Source organism: Onychostoma macrolepis, chromosome 07 (genome assembly GCF_012432095.1).
Source record: "Onychostoma macrolepis isolate SWU-2019 chromosome 07, ASM1243209v1, whole genome shotgun sequence".
Classification (NCBI taxonomy): domain Eukaryota; kingdom Metazoa; phylum Chordata; class Actinopteri; order Cypriniformes; family Cyprinidae; genus Onychostoma; species Onychostoma macrolepis.
In genome coordinates this window covers 11,914,410-11,939,879 of record NC_081161.1, presented here as the reverse complement: position 1 = coordinate 11,939,879, position 25,470 = coordinate 11,914,410, and the positions used below count along the sequence as shown (strand labels likewise).

The 25,470-nt window shown below is 37.7% G+C and overlaps 1 protein-coding gene across 2 annotated transcripts in view; it reads left to right on the top strand.

The window, feature by feature from the left end:
* mrc1a (mannose receptor, C type 1a) overlaps positions 1–25,470 on the top strand; it is a 215,565-nt gene that overhangs the window by 70,821 nt on the left and 119,274 nt on the right. For both annotated transcript variants that reach the window (XM_058780779.1, XM_058780780.1), the window contains exons 2-7: positions 20,379–20,780; positions 22,297–22,470; positions 23,670–23,825; positions 23,988–24,101; positions 24,748–24,888; positions 25,257–25,439. In XM_058780779.1, the coding sequence (XP_058636762.1) occupies positions 20,379–20,780; positions 22,297–22,470; positions 23,670–23,825; positions 23,988–24,101; positions 24,748–24,888; positions 25,257–25,439 (1,170 nt within the window). The remainder of the gene's footprint in view (positions 1–20,378; positions 20,781–22,296; positions 22,471–23,669; positions 23,826–23,987; positions 24,102–24,747; positions 24,889–25,256; positions 25,440–25,470) is intronic.

Sequence of the window (25,470 nt, the reverse complement as noted above, 5' to 3'; positions counted from 1 at the left end):
GGAAATGTCTATGGTTAATGATTTGGTTGAACATGATTTTTCTGTGAAAGATGTATTTGTCCCAATTTTGCCGCTGTCTAATCCCTCAAAAAAGGTTGTTCTCTCCAATGTTCCTCCGTTTATCTCAAATGATACACTTGAGCGCATGCTTGTGCGTAATGGAAAATTAATGGGACCGATCAAAATGATACCGCTTGGGTTAAAAAAAAAACAGAATTAAAGCATATCATGTCATTTAGGCGTCAAATATACATGATTTTGAATGCTGAATTTCAAAATCTGGAGGTTGCTGTAAAACTGACGTTGAATGGGAAGGATTATACGATCTTTATCGCTGTTGATTCAATGAAATGTTTTAATTGCAAGAAACAGGGCCATGTAAGACAATCGTGTCCTTTAAATATGGAGGCTGAAAAAGAGAAGGAAGGTAATTATGTAGCAGAACAGGGAGGCCTAAATACTGCTGTGGATAATAATGGTGCAGAAAGCATTGGTAATGAACACCCAGCTGAAACTGCTGTATTACCTAATAGTGGAGAGGCCTCTAATGTGCTTGAACAAGAGATTGCAGTTACAGACAGTGCTTCTGTTATTAGTACACATGGACATGGAAGTGTGAAAGGTGATGAGGAGCTAAATGTTGCTGAGGTAGTTAGTGGTTCAAAAGATCTAGAAAAGCAAAATGAGCTTGAAAACTTTCAAGTACAAGGCAGCAGCCTGGTGCAGTGTGATATAGATCTGTTGTCACAGGGAACTGATGACTTATCTGAGAATGACTCTGAATGTGAATGTCCAGATACTGGAGAAGAGCATGATGTAAATTCACAAGGAAATTCTGCGAGGAATTATTTGACTTTCCATTTAAAATCTCAGTTTTATACAGTTATGTATATACAGTAAATGATTTTCTGGACGCTACTAAGAATCAGAGAAAACCCAATCTGGAAAAATATTTTCCTGATTTGGAACTTTTTGTTGAGTCTGGTGCTATTGTAATGCGAAAGGCGATTTTAGAAGAACTGGATAGACCAAAACGCTATAGGCTAAAAAAACTTGTTAGTACAGTTAGAAAAAGTTTAAATTTGCGTCTGAAAAAGTATTGATTCTATGAAAAGTGTTAAAAAGCGAATGTGTTAGGTTGTTTTTTACCCCATTGTAATTATTGCCATGACCTTTTTTAATATTGGGTCTTTAAATATTAATGGCTGTTGTAGTACGGTAAAAAGAAATTATCTTTTTAATTATTTAATTCTTAAAAAGGCTGATGTGATTTTACTTCAAGAAACACACACAGATTTGCAGAATCAGTCACAGTGGTTGCAATTATGTTTTCACCCCGGGTTGGTGGTTTTTTAAAGAGTTTTGAGATAGTACTTGGAAGACTTTTACGAGTAGATGTTACTTTAGGTGGTACAATTTTGTCTCTGTTTAATGTATATGCTCCAAATGATGGCCGAGAGCATATTATTTTTTTTGAAAAATTAACAGATGCATTATCAGACTGTCCCCAGAATAATATTATTATGCTGGGGGGTGATTGTAATTGCACTTTAAACCAGCAATTAGATCAGAATCATAATGAACCACATCCTTCTTCAGCTAACACACTTAAAAAATAGTTGATTATAATAATCTTGTTGATTTGTGGAGAGACACATTTCCTGGGCTTAGACAGTATACTTGGATGAACGTGAACTCAAAAAATATGTCAGGAGCCAGGCTTGATCGTTTTTATACTGAAGCATGTAATAGGGGAAGATTTTTTAGAAATTCTATTTCACCTACTTTTCTCTCAGACCATCATTATATTTCAATGGCGATTTCTGTTGAGTCCACAAAATCTTATAAACCACTCTGGCACTTCGATAACAGGTTACTTCAGGATCACTGCTTTATTCACTCTTTTCACCTTTTTTGGAATGCTTGGAGAGAGGAGAGAGCAAATTTCCCATCTTTAAGTCAATGGTGGGATGTGGGCAAGGTGCATATCAAAATTTTTTGTCAGCAGTTTACTGCACATAGCAGGGGTGCCCTGCTAGAGAAAATGAAAGCTCTTGAACAAGAGATCCTTGGACAAAGCAGTCATAGTACTACAGGTTTCATTTCCACTGACTCCTTCGACAGGAATACATTTCTTCTATGCAGCTTGGCGGAAGAACAAGGCAAAACTGAAAGTTCACTCGTTTAAATGATATGGACTCTCCTACTGTTTTTTTTCTTTGGACTTGAAAATAAACCAAGAGTGCATAAACATCTTCATCAGCTGAAACTCCCAGATGGAAGAGTATTAACAGCACAAATGGAAATTAATGCTTTTGCTGTTTCCTTTTATGAAGATTTATACTGTGCAGAGCCATGTAATGAAGTAGAATCTGACGAACTTCTGAGTGACTTACCACAATTATCAATGAAGGACAAGAAGGATCTTGAGAGCCTTTTGACAATGGCTGAACTTTCGAGAGCTGTCCAGGAGTTGAATCCTGGAAAGTCACCTGGTTTGGACGGCCTTTCAGCTGAGTTTTATAGGGCTCTTTGGAACTTAATTGGTCAGGACTTTCATGATGTTTTGGTGGAAAGTATTGAAAGAGAGACTCTTCCTTTAAGCTGTCGGAGAGCAGTTTTAACCTTGATCCCCAAAAAAGGAGACCTTGGTTGTTTAAAGAACTGGCGCCCTGTCTCCTTGCTGTGTGTTGACCTCAAAATCTTTTCAAAAGCCTTGACCAACAGATTGAAGACCTGTATTGAAACTGTTATTCACAATGATCAGTCTTATTGTATCCCTAATCGAACAGTTTTTGATAATCTTTTCTTGGTCAGAGACATTATTGCAGTGTCAAAAAGACATAACCTGGACATTGGCCTTCTTTCTTTGGACAAAGAAAAAGCCTTTGATAGAGTGGACCACTCTTATTTATTTAAGACGCTTGAGGCTTTTGGATTTGGTCATAATTTTGTGTCCTTTATTAGGCTCATGTATAGTGATATTTATAGCATGTTAAGAGTAAATGGTACATTGACAAGGCCCTTTTCAGTGACAAGAGGAATAAGACAAGGGTGTCCTTTATCAGGTTTACTCTATGCTATTTCTATTGAGCCTTTTTTGAGCTTGCTGAGAAAAAGACTGTGGCTTTGGTGTCCCTGGTTGCCTTAAAGTTCCCCAAACAAAATTTATAGCGTATGCAGATGATGTAACTCTGATAATTAGAAATTCAAATGATGTTGAGAATATAATTTCACGTTTGCATATTTTTCAGAAAGTTACTTCTGCACGTGTAAATTGGGAAAAATGTAATTATTTGCTGATGGGGGATTAGCATAGTACTGGACCACCTCAGTTGCCAAAGCAGTGTGAATGGTGCTCAAGATGGTTTAAAAGTTCTTGCCATTTATTTTGGAACTGATCAGTATATGGAGAAGAACTGGGAAGGAGTGATTCTTCCGCAGCTCTCATATAGAGGGAGATGCCTTGTAATTAATAATCTGGCAGCTTCAATGCTGTGGCATAAGGTTACCGTTTTAGATCCCCCTAAGGAATTGATCATAAAGGTTCAAAGGGCATTTGTTGACTTTTTTTTGGAATGGCCATTATTGGCTCCCTCCTGGGGTCCTTTATCTTCCTGTTGTAGAGGGAGGGCAAGGCCTTATACATGTTGAATCAAAAATTGCAGCAATGAGATTACAAACACTGCAAAAGCTGTTGTACTGTTCTGATGGCATGCCGTGGATTGATTATTGTTTGTATATTCTTAAAGATCTTGGGGGAACAAACCTTGACAAAGAGTTATTCTTAATTGAGAAGCCTTATGTTAAAAATGTGAATGGTTCGCTTTTTAAATTTCATGTATCAATTTTTCAGTCATGTTAAAATTCTCAAGAGTGGGTGATGAGAATTATGGATGTGCAGAACCTTTGATTTTTAATCCTCTTTTTAAGTTACAGTCTCCATTGTCGGGTTCTGTAATTAAAATGTTTTTGAATGCTGGAGTAACTAGAGATATAGACCTGCTCGATATAAGAAGAGGTCAGTGGCGGACTTCTCAGTCACTTGCTGGCCAGGTTGGGATTAGGTCAGTAAGAATGGTGGAAGGGATAGTTGAGAGCTTTAAAGCTTGTTTCCCCCCAGGATTCATTTCTGTTATAGATTCTGTGTTAAATGATGGTTTGCTATTTAAGACCTTTCCGGCATTAAAAGTTGCCCCAAAAGATTTGGAGATTGAAGAGAACACTAAGGTTTTTTTTTATTAAAAGGTTTTGATTTTGTAGATTTCCAAAGTATGGGGAAGAAATTAGTTTATCATATTTGTGCTAAATCAGTTCACTTTCGACAGTTGAGGGAAAGAATAGATACTAAATGGAGGACTTATCTTTCTGTGCCCAGTGATGTAACTCCATCATTGAGGCTGTTGCATAAGCCTCCAATTCCTAAAAAAATGTGGAGAGCTACAGTGGAGAATACTTCATGGCATGTTGGCCACAAACAACTTTGTTTCTAAGTTCAATGAAATGGTTATACCTAAATGTTCGTTTTGTAAGGCTTCAGATATTGTGTTCCCTTTCAGTCGGTCACTCCGAGTCACGTCGGATGACCGACGAATTGGGATCTCGCCAGAGAGACCAATCCACTTCGAGTGTAACTAAACGAGCCAATGGACATTGGCATGCGATCATTGCATCCAGCTGCCGCTGATCACAGCATGAGTATAAGAGGCAGCAGGTGCACTGCATTAATTCATCCTTTCGCTTCGGAGCCGAGCGGCGGTGAATCACTGCTGCTCTCCTTTCCTGCGAGTGAGAAGAGCGAGCGAGTGCGGGCGTTACAGCGCAGCAGCGGTGGTCGCGGTCTCACGGGAGAAAGAGGAGATGATTCCCGTGAAGACAGTCACACTAGGAGTGTGTGGTGGCCAGCTCCCCTGCGTGCTTCAGCACTTAATAAAGAGCAAATTTCTCTAAAAGAGCAACACGGGTGATTGCGTCTTTTTAAAAATGTTTTATCACCCGAGCGTTTCTGGGTGTGGTCATTTCCTGGCGCCTCAGGACGGTCATGATCGCTGCCTCACGTGTCTGGGCATTCAGCACACTGAGGAAGCTTTCGTGGATGGTTCATGTTCTTCTTGTGGGGACATGACCATCTCGGAGTTGCATAATAGACTCCGTTATGTCAAACATGGCGGAGTCCCTCTGCTGCGATTTAGATTCAGGCCTCGATCAAGAGGGTGGGGGACCTGCAGGCATTTTCGGTCGACGAATCGTGCCTTGAGTTTGGGCTGGCTGACTCCAGTGCAACACTGAGGCCCCAGCCCGGCTATGTGCCCAAGGTTCCTACCACTCCCTTCAGGGACCAGGTAGTGAACCTGCAAGCGCTGCCCCTGGAGGAGGCAGACCCAGCCCTAGCATTGCTCTATCCTGTACGCGCACTGCGACAGTACGTGGATAGAACTCAGAGCTTCAGGACCTCAGAACAGCTCTTTGTCTGTTACGGAGGACAACAGAAGGGGAAGGCTGTCTCCAAGCAGAGGATGGCCCACTGGATAGTGGATGTCATCACCTTGGCCTATGAAGCACAAGGTGTGCCCTGCCCGCTCAGGTTGCGTGCTCACTCCACTAGGGGTGTCACATCGTCCTGGGCGCTGGCTCGTGGTGCCTCGCTAGCAGACATCTGTAGAGCTGCGGGTTGGGCGACTCCTAACACGGGTAGTGGCACTGAGAGGCCTGGCTCAGAGTCGGCTTGCGGCGTTCTTTTGCCCAATTCTCCAGAGAGTTCCTTAACCAGGCAAACCCTGTCGAGTCCTCCAGCACTCCGGTGTCCGGACATGGAGCGTCCGGCGCCAGGCCTTTCAGCCAATGAATTCTTGAAATCTGATGTGAGGCTAGTGCCCATATGAGAGACCCTGCTGAGATTCCATATGTGTACTCCACGGTATGCTTATTAGAGACGTGTTTCCCCTGGAAGACCACGTTCTGCCATCTCTAATGATGCAGCCTAAGCCATCTCAGAGACTTCCATGTGCAATAGGGCCCTACGGGGTTACTTCACATGTCTAAATGCCACTTAACCCCCTCTGGGAGAAGGTGACTCCACAGTGTGCCTCTTCCAAATGGAAGGGCACGCTTCCCAGTGTTATCCAAGTCCTACTGTCTGGGTTGCCCAAGGAACAACAGTAGTTGACCCTCTCTGTGTAGAGCCCGGTCCTATCGTCTGCCTTATAGGAAGGATCAGGAGGCCTACACAGGGCACTGGAAGGGGCAGTTCCTGTGGCGCTTTGGTAGGGATCCCAATTCGTCGGTCATCCGACGTGACGTCTCCGTTCCCTCCTTCAGGGAACGAGGGTTACATATGTAACCGAGACGTTTCACGGCTTACTCCACTTTTTTTACTTTTAGAAAAACTAATTATGAAATTGGGATTTTTATTTACAAAAACCCTTTTTATTTTTGGTTGCAAGTATAAATAGGCGTGAACAGTGTGTGCTTGCTAATTTTTTATTGGGACAAGCCAAGTTAGCAATCCTGAAAGCATATCAATGTAAAAAAAGATGTTGACTTCTTGTCTCTTTTTAAATCATTGGTAGAATTTAGGGGTGCTGTTGAGTTTGCATATTATAAACAAACTGATAATGTACCTTTTTTTCAGAATGAGGTGGGGTGTGAGAGATCATTTAGTGATATTGAGTGAGTTTGGAGATATGGTTTTTAATTGGTAAAATTGTTGATTGTTTTGTTGGTTTTATTTTGTGTATTAGATTTGTAATGTGTTGAGAAATTTTGTAAATTAAAGAGGTTTAAAAGGTCTGTTTACTTAGGTGTTGTTTCTCTCACTGTTTTTTTTACTGTGTATGGTCACAAAGCACTGAAAATATTGTGGTGGGGGGTTGTCAGAGGTGGGTAGAGTACCCAAAAACTGTACTCAAGTAAAAGTTCTTGAAGAAATATTTACTCAAGTAAAAGTAATAGTCGGAATAGTTACTTGAGTAAGAGTAAAAAAGTATCGGATAAAAAAACTACTCAAGTAGTTAGTTACTAGTTACTTTGGATCATATACTGAATATAGTAGCCGGCGCGCTTGGAATAAATTGAAGGATTTTTAACTCGTATTCATTATGATAAAGTAATAAGAGGAGCGTCGCCCACAGTAATGAAGTAAAAGTACTGTTTTTTCACTAAAAATGTACTTGAGTAAGAGTAAAAGTACCCATTTTTAAATATACTCTAAAAGTATTAGTTACCCAAAAAATGTACTCAAGTAAATGTAACGAAGTAAATGTAACTCGTTGCTACCCACCTCTGGGGGTTGTGTAAGCTAGTGGCTGCCATGGCGAATGCGGAGATAGAGAGTTATGAGCAACTCACCCGGCAGCATGGAATAAAAGTGCCGGTTGGAGTTGAGTGCTCTGTTGAAGAATGTGTGTTAGTGGTAGGAGAGGTGGTTGGTCACAGTAGTATTTGTTTGGCGTCTCGAATGAACGGTGCTGTGGTGTTATTCTTGGATAAAGTTGAAAAAGTGAACACAATAGTTGAAAATGGGGTAGTCCTCAATGGTAGTTTGATTAAGGTTTTTCCACTTGTGAATCCAGCGAGAAAAGTGTTGCTTTCTAATGTGCCCCCATTTATTAGTGATGAAGCGCTGATGAAACTGGTTTTACCAGGTGAAACGGTTTGGTCACAAAGAGGTCTTAAATATCTTGGGTGATGAAATAATAATGCAAAAAAACTGGGAAAATGTTCTTGAAAATGTAGAAGGAAGATTAGGAAGGTGGAAATGGATTTTACCCAAAATGTCCTTTCGGGGGAGAGCATTGATTATTAATAATTTAGTAGCCTCCTCATTATGGCACAGATTATCAGTTTTAGAGCCTCCGGAAATTCTTGGAAAAATACAGGTCAAGATGATAAATTTATTTTGGGATAGATTACACTGGCTACCACGAAATGTTCTTTATCTTCCAAAGGAAGAAGGTGGACAAGGACTCGTTGATCTTATAAGTAGGAAAGTAGCGTTTAGGCTTCAGTTTGTTCAAAAGTTTTTATATAGTCCAAATATATCATGGTCTGGAATAGCCTGTTGCCTTTTAAGTAAGGTTGAAGGGTGGGGTTTTAGAAGAAACATCTTTTGGACAGATTGTAAGAGTTCTCATATGAAGTCTATTTTTTCCTTTTATGAGAGTGTAAGAAGAGCATGGTGTATGGTACAGGTTAAAAGATCAATGCCATGTAAGTCTCTGTATTGGTTTTTGGAAGAACCTTTCATTAATGGTGCTCGACTGGAGGTTTGTGGACATACAACTTTATGGTTGATGCAAATGTTAACAAAAGCCAAAGTTGTTAAAATAAAAGACTTAATAGAAGTGGCTGGTATCGCGTTGGACAATGCTGATGCACTTGCGCAGAGACTTGAAATTAAATCAACAAGGACAGTCCATCTTTTGTTAAAGAAGTGGTGAGAAAATTTGAGTGAAGAAGATTGGAACTTTTTGTCAGGTCAAGCGCTTCCTGATAAAACGGATCTTTTTCCTTGTATGGTGATCTCTAAAAGTGTAATTAAAAATGAAAATGTTTTAATGACCTCAGAGAATTTGAGAGACATAATTTTTGATACAATGGGTGGAAAGAGTTTATATAAAGTTTGTGTGAAGGTGATAAATAAATAAAGATAAATTAAAACGAGTGGATACACCATGGAGAGACCATTTAAGTGCTGATATCGAAGTCAAACCTTTTTGGGGCTCTTACAAACCACCATTGACTAAAAATGTGGGTGATCTTCAATGGCAAATTTTACATGGGATTGTTGCTGTAAATGCTTTTATCTCAGTGTTGAATCCAAATGTGCTAGATTGCTGTCCTTTTTGTGATCAAAGAGAAACCATATTTCATTGTTTTATAACTCATAAAAGCTAGAATAAAACATGATTTTATTTTCTACTCATATGAAGAAATTGGAAAAGTTTGGAGTGTAGAAAATGTTTTGTGTTAGATTGAAAATGATACATTGCAATTTGTTGAAGAATTTGAGTAATTCTATGTGTTTTTTATTTGTGGGTTTTGCACCTGAAGTTGTGCAGTTAAAAAATATGTGGTTAAAAATCTAAAATCTCTCTCTCTCTCTCTCATTCATATCATCATCTCAGCTCCAACAATGAACTGTTCCATTTATACACTTATTTTCACATAGCTATGAGAAGCGTTATACATGGACGCGTGTGCAGTTGCAGTACTGTATTAAAGCTTTAATCAGGATAAAACCGTATATTAAAAGCTAACAGAAGCAGTAGCATTTACAAATAACAGCGTATCTAAAAGTATTAGACGACAACAAATAAAAAACATATTATTAAGAGCCGTGCTTGAACAGGTTCTGCACGATCCTCCTCAGTAATATTCTCTGGGTCTCAATCAGGCTCAAATTGATAAGCAATATAGACGATGCCATTGTTTACAATACAACCGGAGCACATGTCGCTGAAGTGAGGGGCAGGATGTTTAGACGTGCACTGGGCGCAAATCTAGTGAATCATAACACACTGGGCCAGCTAACCAATCTGAGCCCACTGCGTATTTCTGAGAGAGGGGCTCCGTAAAAGCATGAAATGATCAGCGCGTTTATAGGACAAGGGACAGAGCGGTGTGGAATAAAGGTAAATTATGTGAAAAAGTAATGCGTTTTTTAATTTTATTTTTAAACGAAGAATTAACACGTGTTAGACTGCACCCCATAAACACAATCAAGCCTAGAAAAAAAAAAAAAACGGTCAACCACCCCTTTAATGGCAGAATAAATGTTTGGAAATGTAAACTGATATTTCCTACTGACACACTACAGCAAAAGATAGAAATAATGTATGTGTGCTATCAGGGAAGCAGTTTCATATTTGTCATGCACTCATTCAAATCTGTAAATTTACACCTTTGTTTGGGATATGACTTGACAGATTGCCTGACTCTGCAAGTTTGTTTCTATTTCTAAGTGCCAGGTTGCTTAAACTACATATCCAGCATCTCATTAATGTAACATCTCATTTGTGCATTAATGGCTGTTATAAATAAAGTTTATTAATCAAAGCAAAGAAAAGCAAATATGCTTTACCTGTGCACACATTGTTGCTGTATTGTACTGTATGTTGTTGTTGTAGGGCTTGCGTGAATTTCTCTTCCCAATTTTACAAAACTGATATCTAATTATGAAAAAAATGCTTATATACAGTATTTCACAGAAGTGAGTACACCCCTCACATTTTTGTAAATATTTTATTATATCTTTTCATGTGACAACACTGAAGAAATGACACTTTGCTACAATGTAAAGTAGTGAGTTTACAGCTTGTATAACAGTGTAAATTTGCTGTCCCCTCAAAATAACTCAACACACAGCCATTAATGTCTAAACCGCTGGCCACAAAAATGAGTACACCCCTAAATGAAAATGTCCAAATTGTGCCCAAATTGTATATTTTGTGTGGCCACCATTATTTTCCAGCATTGCCTTAACCCTCTTGGGCATGGAGTTCACCAGAGCTTCACAGGATGCCACTGGAGTTCTCTTCCACTCCTCCATGACGACATCACGGAGCTGGTGGATGTTAGAGACCTTGCTCTCCTTCACCTTCCGTTTGAGGATGCCCCACAGATGCTCATGCTTGGCCAGTCCATTACCTTTACCCTCAGCTTCTTTAGAAAGGCAGTGATCATCTTGGAGGTGTGTTTGGGTTCGTTATCATGTTGGAATACTGCCCTGCGGCCCAGTCTCCGAAGGGAGGGGATCATGTTCTGCTTCAGAATGTCACAGTACATGTTGGCATTCATGGTTCCCTCAATGAACTGTAGCCTCCTCAGTGCCGGCAGCACTCATGCAGCCCCAGACCATGACACTCCCACCACCATGCTTGACTGTAGGCAAGACACACTTGTCTTTGTACTCCTCACCTGGTTGCCGCCACACCGCTGTATGGTCTTGGCCACTGTGCTGCAGCTCAGTTTCAGGGTTTCTGGCAATCTTCTTATAGCCTACGCCATCTTTATGTAGAGAAACAATTCTTTTTTTCAGATCCTCAGAGAGTTCTTTGCCATGAGGTGCCATGTTGAACTTCCAGTGACCAGTATGAGAGAGTGAGAGCGATAACACCAAATTTAACACACCTGCTCCCCATTCACACCTGAGACCTTGTAACACTAACGAGGCACATGACACCGAGGAGAGAAAATGGCTAATTGGGCCCAATTTGGACATTTTCACTTAGGGGTGTACTCACTTTTGTGGCCAGCGGTTTAGACATTAATGGCTGTGTGTTGAGTTATTTTGAGGGGACAGCAAATTTGCACTGTTATACAAGCTGTACACTCACTACTTTACATTGTAGCAAAGTGTCATTTATATAAATAAATAAATATATATATATATATATATATATATACACTTATACAGGTGCTGGTCATATAATTAGAATATCATCAAAAAGTTGATTTATTGATTTATGTATATTATATTCATTCATTACACACAGACTGATATATTTCAAATGTTTATTTCTTTTAATTTTGATGATTATAACTGACAACTAAGGAAAATCCCAAATTCAGTATCTCAGAAAATTAGAACATTACTTAAGACCAATACAAAGAAAGGATTTTTAGAAATCTTGGCCAACTGAAAAGTATGAACATGAAAAGTATGAGCATGTACAGCACTCAATACTTAGTTGGGGCTCCTTTTGCCTGAATTACTGCAGCAATGCGACGTAGCATGGAGTCGATCAGTCTGTGGCACTGCTCAGGTGTTATGAGAGCCCAGGTTGCTCTGATAGTGGCCTTCAGCTCTTCTGCATTGTTGGGTCTGGCATATCGCATCTTCCTCTTCACAATACCCCATCGATTTTCTATGGGGTTAAGGTCAGGCGAGTTTTCTGGCCAATTAAGAACAGGGATACCATGGTCCTTAAACCAGATACTGGTTGCTTTGGCACTGTGTGCAGGTGCCAAGTCCTGTTGGAAAATAAAATCTGCATCTCCATAAAGTTGGTCAGCAGCAGGAAGCATGAAGTGCTCTAAAATTTCCTGGTAGATGGCTGCGTTGACTGTGGACTTCAGAAAACACAGTGAACCAACACCAGCAGATGACATGGCAGCCCAAACCATCACTGACTGTGGAAACTTCACACTGGACTTCAAGCAACATGGATTCTGTGCCTCTCCACTCTTCCTCCAGACTCTGGGACCTTGATTTCCAAATGAAATGCAAAATTTACTTTCATCTGAAAAGAGGACTTTGGACCACTGAGCAACAGTCCAGTTATTTTTCTCCACAGCCCAGGTAAGACGCTTCTGATGTTGTCTCTGTTTCAGAAGTGGCTTGGTAGCCCTTTTCCTGAAGACGTCTGAGCGTGGTGACTCTTGATGCACTGACTCCAGCTTCAGTCCACTCCTTGTGAAGCTCTCACAAGTGTTTGAATCAGCTTTCCTTGACAGTATTCTCAAGCTTGCGGTCATCCCTGTTGCTTGTGCACCTTTTCCTACCCAAATTCTTCCTTCCAGTCAACTTCGCATTTAATATGCTTTGATACAGCACTCTGTAAACAGCCACACCTTTCAGTAATGACCCTCTGTGACTTACCCTCTTTGTGGAGGGCGTCAATGTTCGTCTTCTGGATAATTGCCAAGTCAGCAGTCTTCCCCATTAATGTGGTTTCAAAGAACAAGAGATACCCGGAATTTATACTGTAGGGATGGTCATTAATTGAAACTCAAATGTAAATATTCTAATTATCTGAGATACTGAATTTGGGATTTTCCTTAGTTGTCAGTTATAATCATCAAAATTAAAAGAAATAAACATTTGAAATATATCAGTCTGTGTGTAATGAATGAATATAATATACAAGTTTCACTTTTTGAATGGAATTAGTGAAATAAATCAACTTTTTAATGATATTCTAATTATATGACCAGCACCTGTGTGTGTGTGTGTGTGTGTATATATATATATATATATATATATATATATATATATATTAGTATACAGTCATGTGAAAACGTTAGGACACCCTATTGAATTTCATGGTTTTCTGTATCAGGACATAATAAATAAATTAAAAATCTGGTCCTTGGCTATCCTTAAAAAATTTATTCATTTGCCTGTAGATCCACTTTTCTTTGATCAATGCTGACATTAAAATAATCGCCAAAGTATTAGCCCATAGAATAGAAAAGGTCACACCATCTATAATACACCAGGATCAAACCAGTTTCATTAAAGGTAGACTAGCATCAACCAATACACGTAGACTATTCAACTTAATGTATTATTCTTCAATTCAAAAAGCAAAAGCCATCATAGTCACTCTGGATGCAGAAAAAGCATCTGATAGGGTCAACTGGAAATTCCTGTTTTCCACATTAGAGAGGTATTGTTTTGGGGACTAATTCATTAATTGGATTAAAATTCTATATACATCACCTTCAGCCACTGTCATCACTAATGGACTAACATCACGTAGCTTCACACTGCACAGGGGGACTAGACAAGGATGCCCACTCTCTCCCTCATTATTCACCATTTTTATTGAACCATTAGCAGCAGCCATCCACCAAAACAACTACATTAAAGGAGTTCAAACATTAAATGTACAGCACAAAATCAGTCTTTATGCAGATGGACATATTACTATATTTACAAGATCCCTCATTATCATTACGAGAAACAATTAAACTTATTGATTCATTTTCTCACATTTCTGAATATTCAGTCAACTGGAGTAAATCTTCTATTCTTTCATTAAATCACAATAGCTTGGATGTGACATCCCAGACCACACATATCCCTCTATGCACCAATAACATCACATATTTAGGCTGGTTACCCTTATGAAAAAGAAGTTTATTCAAGTGTGCTATTAGTATATTATATTATTTTTTTAAATGAAACTTAGCAAGGCAAGTCAAGTTTATTTATATAGCACATTTCATACACAGTGGTAATTCAAAGTGCTTTACATAAAAGGAAGTGAAATAGTCAATAAAAAAAATAATCACAAGAATAAAAACAAGGAATTAAAAAGTAATAATAATTTTAAAAAAAAGATTTAAAACAGTTAAGAATAGAAAATTATTATACATAAAATACAGTGCAGTTAGTTCGGACAAATTAGTTCGAACTTACATTCGAGTGTTTAAAAAAATAATGCATGAAGCTAGAATAAAATGTTTGTTTACACGCAGATACCCTGTTCTTTCTCTGGATGTTTTGTATGTTCATATGTCCATATAACAAAATATATACAAATTAATACCTAAATAGGGACATAGTAGTATATTTAAAATATGATTTTAAAATATATAAAGTTCACTTAAAGAAAACTTACGAGTATACTTGCAGTATAAAACTACTAAACTAGTAGTTTACTGAGACTATACTTCAAAGTGTACTAAAAATGCTACTACAAGTATTAGATAGTAAACTATCAGTATACCTATAAGTTCACTTTTAGTATAGTTGCAGTACAAGCTAAAAACTTTGATAAACTAGTTGTGTACCCAAAGTTTACTACTGTTATACTTAAAGTATATTTAAAAGTATAAAAGTGTAAAGTATACATAAAAGTGGGCCAATTTAGTCTCAAGAAGTATTGAAATAGTCAAGTCAAGTCATCTTTATTTATATAGCGCTTTTAACAATAGAGATTGTGTCAAAGCACTTAACAGTATCAAATTGGAGGATAGAGTGTCAGTAATGTATAATGATAAGATTAAACACTCAATTTTCAGTTAAAGGCATTTCATTATTGAATTCAGAGATGTCGTTGTCTAGCTCAGTTTAGTTTAAATAGTATCTGTGCAATCAAATCGGCGATAATCACTAGAAATTAAGTGTCCCCAACTGAACAAGCCAGAGGCGACAGCGGCAAGGAACCAAAACTCCCTCTGTGACAGAATGGAGAAAAAAATCCTTAGGAGAAACCAGGTTCAGTCGGGGGGCCAGTTCTCCTCTGGCCAGACGAAACCTGCAGTTCAAAAGTTTATATTTCTATTTTTTATTTTGTTGCAATTTCTAACAATAATAGTATTATGTAGTTAGGTATTTTATTATTTTTAGTTTTTTTGTATTTTAATCGAGGTCTTCACTGGGGATCTGTCTCTGGGGCTCATCTAGGTGTCCTGGTCTCCGCTGACGATCAGGGCTGTAGACATCATCTCTTGGTGCTGATCCACCATCTGATCGGATACGAACTGAGAAACAGAATAGGAAAGAAACAGACAAATATTAGTGTAGATGCCATTCTACTTACGATGTAACGAATACATCGTGTGTTATGGGGAGTGTTCCCCGTTTCGGTTGATCTAATTAATGCAGCCTAACAATCCTTTAATGGATTTGAATAATAGAAGCGTATTCGTGTGTTATGTGTAAGCCAGGTTAAAGAGATGGGTCTTTAATCTAGATTTCACGAGTTCACACTTATATATTTAGCATGAGTAACGTAATGCGTATTTGACGAGTATGGTAATACGTTGTTGACGTGCTGTCCTGGGGAAGGACTGCGAGCTCGAGAATTGCCCGAACCCAGAGTACCCCCCATAGTGTGTTGAGAACTTTAGTGATAATGGTGGAGAAGGTGTGGTGGAGGGATGCTGATTAACCGTCAAATGAATGGAGGTATGTCAGCTGTATTTATACCCGTGTATTGATTAGCTTGATTGCGTACCACTTGTCTAATTAGGCTAAGTATCTGACGTGCTCCTCCCGAACTTTGTTAATGAAACATCATTTAAACTGACAGAGTGTGTCTGCCTCCCGAACAGTGTTAGGTAGATTGTTCCAGAGTTTGGGTGCTAAATAGGAAAAGGATCTGCCGCCCGCAGTCGATTTTGATATTCTAGGTATTATCAAACGGCCAGAGTTTTGAGAACGCAGTGGATGTGGAGGACTATAGTGTGATAAGAGCTCGCTCAAGTATTGAGGAGCTATGCCATTCAGGGCTTTATAAGTAATTAACAAGATTTTAAAATCTATCCGATGTTTGATAGGGAGCCAGTGCAGTGTTGACAGAACCGGGCTAATATGGTCATATTTCCTGGTTCTAGTAAGGACTCTAGCTGCTACATTTTGGACCAACTATAGTTTGTTGATCAAGCGTGCAGAACAACCACCCAATAAAGCATTACAATAGTCTAACCTTGAAGTTATAAACGCATGAATTAACATTTCTGCATTTGACGTTGAGAGCACAGGTCGCAATTTAGAAAAAACGCAGTTTTACAGATGCTAGAAACATGGCTTTCAAATGAAAGATTGCCATCAAACAGCACACCTAGGTCTCTGACTGATGAAGAATTGACAGAGTGGCCATCAAGTGTTAGATAATGTTCTAGATTATTACATGTGGGGTTTTTAGGTCCGATAATTAACACCTCTGTTTTTTCAGAATTTAGCAGTAAAAAATTACTCATCATCCAGTTTTTTATATCGACTATGCATTCCGTTAGTTTCTCAATTTGGTGTGTTTCACCGGGCCGTGAAGAAATATAGAGCTGAGTATCATCAGCATAACAGTGAAAGCTAACACCATGTCTCCTGATAATATCTCCCAAGGGTAACATGTAAAGCGTGAAAAGTAACGGCCCTAGTACTGAGCCTTGAGGTACTCCATACTGCACTTGTGATTGATATGATACCTCTTCATTCACTGCTACGAACTGATAGCGGTCAGATAAGTACGATTTGAACCATGCTAAGGCACTTCCACAAATGCCAACAAAGTTTTCTAGTCTATTCAAAAGAATGTTGTGGTCGATAGTGTCGAACGCAGCGCTAAGATCCAGTAGAACTAATAAAGAGATACAACCACGATCAGATGATAGAAGCAGGTCATTTGTAACTCTAATGACAGCAGTCTCAGTACTATGATACGATCTAAATCCTGACTGGAATTCCTCACAGATACCATTTTTCTCCAAGAAGGAATATAATTGTGAGGATACTACCTTTTCTAGTATCTTTGACAGAAAAGGGAGATTTGAGATCGGTCTGTAATTAACTAGATCTTTGGGGTCAAGTTGTGGTTTTTTTAATGAGAGGCTTAATAACAGCCAATTTGAAGGTTTTGGGGACATATCCTAATGACAATGATGAATTAATAATAGCCAAAAGAGGATCTATGACTTCTGGAAGCAGCTCTTTTAGTAGTTTAGATGGGATAGGGTCTAACATACATGTTGTTGGTTTAGATGATTTAACAAGTTTATACAATTCTTCCTCTCCTACAGTTGAGAATGAGTGGAATTGTTCCTCAGGGGATCTATAGTGCACTATCTGATGCGTAACTGTAGCTGACAGCTGCAAGGATACAATTTTATCTCTGATAGTATCGATCTTGGAAGTAAAGTAGTTCATAAAGTCATTACTGCTATGTTCTTGGGAAATGCCAACACCTGTTGATGCTTTATTTTTTGTTAATTTAGTCACTGTATTGAATAAATACCGAGGGTTATGTTTCTTTTCTTCTAGAAGAGACGAAAAGTAATCAGATCTATCAGTTTGTACAAAAAGTACACTTACAAGTATACTACTAGTACACTGATATTTGTATACTTACTACATAAAGTATACTTAAAATATACTTGAACTTTACTTACGTATACTTAATAAAATAAACTTGAAGTATACTACTTTTTGGTAAGGGTAGTCTTAATTTCACCCCATTAATCAAAACAATAAATGATGATCTTAAACGCTGGATGAATTTACCACTATCCATTATGGGCAGAATATCAGTAATTAAAATGACTATAATCCCTAAACTAAACTATTTATTCTCAATGATCCCAACCCACCTTCACCTGGTTTAAATCTTTGGACTCAATTGTTACCAAATATCACTGGAAAAATAAGACCCCGAGAATTTAATTATCTACTCTACAGAAACCAAAAGCTCAAGGAGGATTGGAAGCACCACATTTATACCACTACTCTCTGGCTAAACAGCTTCAACAGATATTCAAATGGATTCACCCAAACCCATCAGAAAACATATGGCTAGATATTGCGCAAACAATTTGTAAGGATATTCGAATTTCAGATTTACCATTCTATAGTCAGACAATCAAAAAACATCCCTGTTTTAAAGCACCAACTATAGCAGCAGCTCTGACAGCCTGGTGGAAATTTCACCAAATTACAAACACTCCTCTTGCACCATCTAAATACACCTCCATTTGGAACAACCCAGAATATACAGTTAATAAAAAGCCACTTAATTTACACACATGAGCAGAAAAGGGCATCACACAACTCCAACACATCTTTCATAGTAATGATCTGGCCTCATTTTCATACTTGGCTCGACTTTAGCTGTCAGACAGATGTCCTCACATTTGACTCTAGAATACTTTTGCATACAGAAGAGTTCATGGTCGACTCAATGCATGTGAGGTGCCCAGGTCCTGTGAGTACAAAACAAGCCCAAAATCATCAGCCCTCCACCAGCATTTGTGACTTTTGCTATGAGGTGTTTGTGTTGATATGCTCGTTAGGTTTTCACCAAATGCACTGTGCAATATGGCCAAACATCTCGTCTGTTCAAAAGACATTGTTCTAGAAGTCTTATGGTTTGTTCAGATGCAACTTTTCAAACCTAAACCGTCCTGCCATGCTTTCCCTGTTGGAAAAAAATAAAAATAAAAACAGCATATGCTGGTTAGGTAAGTTTTGAAGCATGGGAGCTGGTTTGAGCTGGTTTAAGCTGGTCCTTTCTGGTCCTGACCTGGTTATGAGTAGGAGCTAGTTGCATAGGACCAGCACAAGACCAGCTTAAATCAGCTCAGGACCAGTTCCCATGCTTCAAAACATACCTAACCAGCATATGCTGTTTTTAGATAGAAAACGCTTTCTTCTGGCAACCCTTCCAAGCATGCCATATTTGTCCCATATTTTTCTAACAGTACTGTCATGAACTTTATTATTTAACATGTTAACCGAGGCCTGTAGTGTCTGCGGTGAAGTTCTTGGGTTGTCTGCCATTTCTCTGAGCATTACACGGTCTGATCTTGGGGTGAATTTGCTAGACATCCACTCCTGGGAGGATTGGTGTCTGTTTTGATTGCCTTCCACTAGTGAATAAACTTCCTCACTGTAGAATGATGGACTTCAAATTGTTTGGAAATGTCCGTGTTACTCTTCCCAGATCGCAACAATTGCTTCTCTAAAATCATTGCTGATATCTTCCCTCTTTGGCATTGTGTTAACATACACCTGAAGGCTCCAGACCAGCAAACTGCCAAAGCTTCCGCTTTTATAGAGGTGCTCACTCTTGCTGATGATCAGTTAATCAAAGGCATTTGATTAGCAGTGCCTGACTGCAAGATTAATTTTTAATGAGCCAAAAAGAATGCACGTCACACCTCTGTTTATCAATTTGCATTAGTTACCAATAGCTGCTCGCATAAAATTCAAGGCATTGATGTTTGCCCACAAAACCACCACTGACTCTGCACCCCTTTACCTAAATTCATTGCTTCAGTCTTATGTGCCCTCTAGAAACTTACGTTCTACAAGTGAACGTCACTTTATTGTGCCATCCCAAAGAGGCACAACATCACTTTCACAGACTTTTAAATTAAATGTTCCCTCCTGATGGAATGACCTACCCAACTAAATCCATCTTCAAGAATTGGCTAAAAACACATCTCTTCCATCTTTATTTGACCCTCTAACTCTAGCACTCTCTATTCTAATTATATTCTTAAAAAAATAAAAAATTAAATTAAATAAAAAAGAAGAAAAAGAAAATGAAAAAACAACTAACACTAGCTTTTCTAATCGTTTTGTATTCTATCTGTTTTCTTTTTACTTATTATACAATTAAGGCCTCTAACACTAGCTTGCTCTTTCTTTTCTATTATGTTTTCTTTTTTATTTATTATATAATTAATTCCTGTTAACAGTAAGGGTGTCCTAACTTTGTCACACATGGCTTTTCCATTTTGGCTTTATTTTTGTTAAATAAATAACATGTTTCAATATGTCATGTCTTGTTGTTCATCTTAGGTTTTATTTTCCAAATTTTAAGTCCTGCCAGCATTACAAATATTTATTATGGCCTGATATAAAACTGTGGAATTCAATAGGGTGTCCTAACTTTTTAATATGACTTTATATAATTCTTAATTACCCATTCTAATTTGGTGTTCATTTTATTTTGTAACATTGCAATTTACAAAATGTTTTATTCAATAATAATAAGTCAAACTGCATTCAGTAAAAAAAAAAAAAAAGTGTTGTGTTGTTTTTTTCCCCTAATTGTTTAATAAATGACTAAGTGATGTAGCACCAAATTATGGAATGTGTATGGAATGTTGCCTTTTACAGCATCTGATATAATTTTCTATACATCCAGACACCAGCTCCTTCCTTATCTACAACGAGGATCACAACAAATGTGTGAATGCTGTGAGTGCTTCAGTAATACAGACAGCACCATGCGATGTATCTTCTGAGGCTCAGCGTTTTCGATGGATTTCTTCTTCACGAATTATCAGCCTCTCTTTTAAACTCTGCTTGGGGGCCCAGAACATCAAAGACTGGGTCAAAATTCTCCTTCTGCCCTGCAATGAACTCAGTCCTCTACAAACTTGGGAATGTAAGAATGAGACCTTGTTTGGCTTAAAGGGACAGCCACTGCACCTGAATTATGGAAATCGAAATGAGCCAAATATGATGTTGTACAAGGGAACAGGTCTTTGGAGTCGCTGGCAGATGTATGGGACCAAAGAAGATTTGTGTTCTCATGGATATCAAGGTATAAACAAAAGTCCATATAATAGATAGGAAATCTGAAAAGCTATTAAGACCTTATAGTAATTACATTTAGAAGATATGTTTAATTCATATTTAATTTTTCTGTTATGAATTTCCACATATGATGTTAGCATAAGTTAAGGGGGACCTGTTGTGCATGTCATGACATGAGATACTAATTTTCCTTGATCTTTTGATACAGAAGAGGTCTTTGTATGCTTAATACATCCTGCAAGTTTCATAAATTAAAATGTTTGTAAAAAAGCAATTATGTAATAACCCTCAGAAAACGGCTCGTTTTAGATCCAATAGAGACAGAGCACATTTAGGCCATGCCCACCCGATGTGACCATTTGTTTGCAATCCAATGCTCTCCAGTGCAAAGAATGCAGTTCTGTTTTTTTTTTTTTTTTAGTTTGTTTGCTGTACACCTTGTCAAATAGCAGCTTTTATGCATTGTTCTGTTTTTTGTTATAAGTCAAAAATGACAAGGAGGCAGCTTCCTGCAATACAAAGTCAATGGAGAACGTTGGATTGTCCTTATTAACTTTATTATTTATAATTATTATAAGTAAACCTCAAGTAACATATTAAAATAATAATAATAATAAAAAATTGAAATAAAAAAAATCCATGTCATGACTCCTTTAAATTAATTAATTAATTTAGTTTGTTTTGTTTGTGCACAGCCGCCCTATAATAGAAAAAAATCCACCCACTCTGGGATATTGGGATAGGCATTGGCCACGACTGGTGATGGAATCTGCCCTGTTAGCTTAGATCTTCCCCTGAGTAAGCTGTACATAGTCCGCCGTGTTTTACTCCTCACTAGAGCAGCTATTGGTATCACAAGAATGTCTCAGCTACTGTATGAAGAGGTGTTTATTTACTGCTGGCATCTGAGCTACTGATGATACAGTGGGTTAATTTTATTTTTTTATTCAAAATTCTTTTATGACCCCCAGAAATATTTAACAGTAGGCATCCCATCGCAGATCTCACATGAGCATCTCTACAACAATTAATAAATGAGCATGACGCAACATAACCCCCAATCCATCACTGAAAAATTATTGGAAAAACTCAGTTACATAAATTCATCAAATAACCATCCAGAAATGTCCCGATGCATTTGTTATTTCTGCCATAGTCGCTCCTTCTTCAGGTCTGACTCCAGTTCATACATGTAGGTTTGAACTACAGTATTTACAATAGCAGCAGTATTGGTTGTCCTGTTTTGTTGTTTGCCAAAGTATCTGAGGCATGAACTAGAAAGCCCTCTTCTGGAAAGTGTGGTGGGGAGAATTCAATTTTTTTCTTCATTTGCATTTAAAGCTAAAAACAAAAACAGAATATTTTTGCTTCCACCTAAAATTGGGCATTTACAGCATAGCACTATAAACAATATGTGGGTGAAAGACCTTAGCTCAAAGTATTGCATTAATTTGAGTTGTTAAGTTCAAATATTTATTTCATTCTCTCACTATTGTCTAATGTAATTTCTTGATGTTCTGTAGCGTTATATACAATAGGTGGAAATTCATTTGGGAAACCATGCCAGTTCCCGTTTAAATTTGATGACAAGTGGTATGCCCAATGCATTGTTGAGGGCAGAGCAGATGGTCAGCTATGGTGTTCCACAGAGACAGACTACGACACAGAGAAAAAGTGGGGCTTCTGCCCAACTAAAAGTAAGACAACACAGCACAAAAAACATAACACTTTATTTATCGACCACTACTGGCACTGTGTATAGCATTGTCCACAGGATTGCACTTCATTTAGAATTTTTTTTTTAATTTATTCTATTTTGTTTTTTATCTGATAACCATGTAGTTGACATGTTATGAAGCTATATTTGTAAATCAAAATGGTAACACTTTATATGAATTCTGTATTGATAATACATTATTAGGCATTAGTATTAGGCATTACATTATAATGCAATGATATTCAATAAATATCTCAACATTAAAAAGGCCTCCATGAAAAAGACGTGATCTGGATAGAACAGCTGTTGTTACAAAGTACATACAAATTGTTTACAGCAAAGTAAACATTAAAAATATTAATAATATAGATTTAATGAATATTACACAAATGGAAGATTTAAAATTATATTTACTTAAATGTATTAATATAAGAACATGAAAACCTACAAAAACGTTGTAGTTGTTGCAACAATAAAGTGACTTTGAAAATAAGGTCAGGTCTATTTGATCTATTTTTACATATAGTATCATATTTTTTTAATCCCTTCTGTCACTGTGGTTATCACTGTCAGTCATCCCACATTTAATGTCAATCCAGAAACTTTGCAATGTGTAGCTAGTAGCATGGAAAATATGACTCATATAGCCTACTAGACAAAGCAGTGAGTGGTGCTATCCTTGCACTAAAACTATTACCTATGACATCCCCTTATAGATTCCATGAAAAAGATGGAAGGTGGACGGAAGATAAATTTTGAGAAATGCTATTTGTTGTGGATCTAGATAGTGTCATTCTTTAATTTTCTTTTCTTTTTTTTTCTTTTTTTTTTTTTTTTTTTTTGTTCCTGCCCATGAATAACACAATACAAGCAGGACAATTGAAATCTGGCCTACTGACGAACACATCCTATGGCACACACATATATTTCCATTTAATCTCACTGTTTGTAATGTTAAAGTTACAATCAAATCAGCAGATTGTGATTAATTTAAACATTTGGTGATTACTTTCTGGTAATAATTAAACATTTAATAAATAATAATTAAACGAGTCTAAATTATTTGGGTTTCCATAATGTTTGATAACACTGTAAAATAATGATACTGTGCAAAGTGTTCATTCTTATTAATTTAAGAACTAACTTCTACCACTCTATATAACCCACTGTGTGCAATAGTCGGCTCAGGTTGGGACAGCGATCCAGTGACTGGTGTGTTATATCAAAGGAACACGCAGTCTGCACTGACTTGGCATCAGGCACGAACAAGCTGCCAGCAACAAGATGCTGATCTTCTCAGCATTTCAGAGCTGCATGAGCAGACTTATATATCAGGTAGACTCAAGTACTTACCTTCACAAAGGAAAAACATATTGCATGCTCTAATGTTTTCACAGTCACAGATTCCACAATCATTCTGAAAAGAGTATGTATTTTTACCAATAATGTGGTATAAATAAAGTAGCATTTCAGTATATCAGACACTTTACATTTCAGGCTTAACAAATCTCTTTGGCTCCACACTATGGATTGGGCTTAACAGTCTTGACTTTGAGAGTGGCTGGCAGTGGAGTAATGGAAACCCATTCAGATATCTAAACTGGGCTCCTGGTAAATAAAATCCATGTACATACAACTGTACACAACTTTATACATGCACCCATATAAAGGAAGTCCAGGTTTACTGTGGAGAAAAAAAATTATTTGATCTCCTGCTGATTTTGTATGTTTGCCCACTGACAAAGAAATGATCAGTCTATAATTTTAATGGTAGGTTAACAGTGAGAGACAGAATAACAACAAAAAAATCCAGAAAAACGCATTTCAAAAAAGTTACAAATTCATTTGCATTTTAATGAGTGAAATAAGTATTTGATTACCTATCAATAAGCAAGATTTCTGGCTCCCGGGTGTCTTTTATACAGGTAATGAGCTGAGATTAGGAGTGCTCTCTTAAAGGGAGTGCTCCTAATCTCAGTTTGTTACCTGTATAAAAGACATCTGTTTTGCGAAAGGGTCAAATACTTATTTCACTCAAATCAATTGATTACCAAATAAATTTATAACTTTTTTGAAATGCATTTTTCTGGATTTTTTTGTTGTTATTCTGTCTCTCACTGTTAAAATAAACCTACCATTAAAATTATAGACTGGTCATTTCTTTGTCAGTGGACAAATGTACAAAATCAGCAGGGGATTATTATTTTTTTTATTTCTGTAGTTGTGGAATTGATTGAATGCATGCTCTAACCTTCAGGTCACCCTTCCCTGGAACCAGGCCTGAACTGTGCAGCATTAAATGCTGGTAAAGCATCAAAGTGGGAGAGTATAGCCTGCAGTAAGAAATTAGGTTACATCTGTCGCAAAGGCAATTCCACAGATAACACACCTCCGCCAGGTAGGCTGTCCACACACTACAATGGTCAATACAAAAATGAATGAATGTAGGAAGTCAGTTCCCCTCACATTTAAAAAAAAAAAAATTATATACAGGTGTCCTAGGAATAGTTCATTGATTACCACATAAACCATATACATGTTCCATCTATTTTTGACAACCAGAAAGTGTTTTTGCACTTTTGCTTGAAAAGTGTGCTTGTGATTTCTTTACAATAAATGGCTTTTAATAAATGATAATTTAATGTGTGGCTCAAGCAACCAAATATGTTTTGAAGGCACTATGCATCACTACACACTATACTAAAGGTATACATTGATACATCATATGCAGGTTTTTACAAGGATATGTTTCTTTTTCTCTTGCAGGTAAAGATCAGCCTAACTTCTGTCCTGTTGCATGGGTTCCATATGCTGGTCATTGCTATTATCTGCAGCGGACCAAGATTATGTGGAGTGATGCGTTAGCAGCATGTCACAGAGAAGGAGCAGACTTGGCCAGTATACACAACATAGAGGAGCACAGTTTCATTATATCACAGAGTGGATACTGTAAGTATGTGCCATCTCAGTGTCCATTATA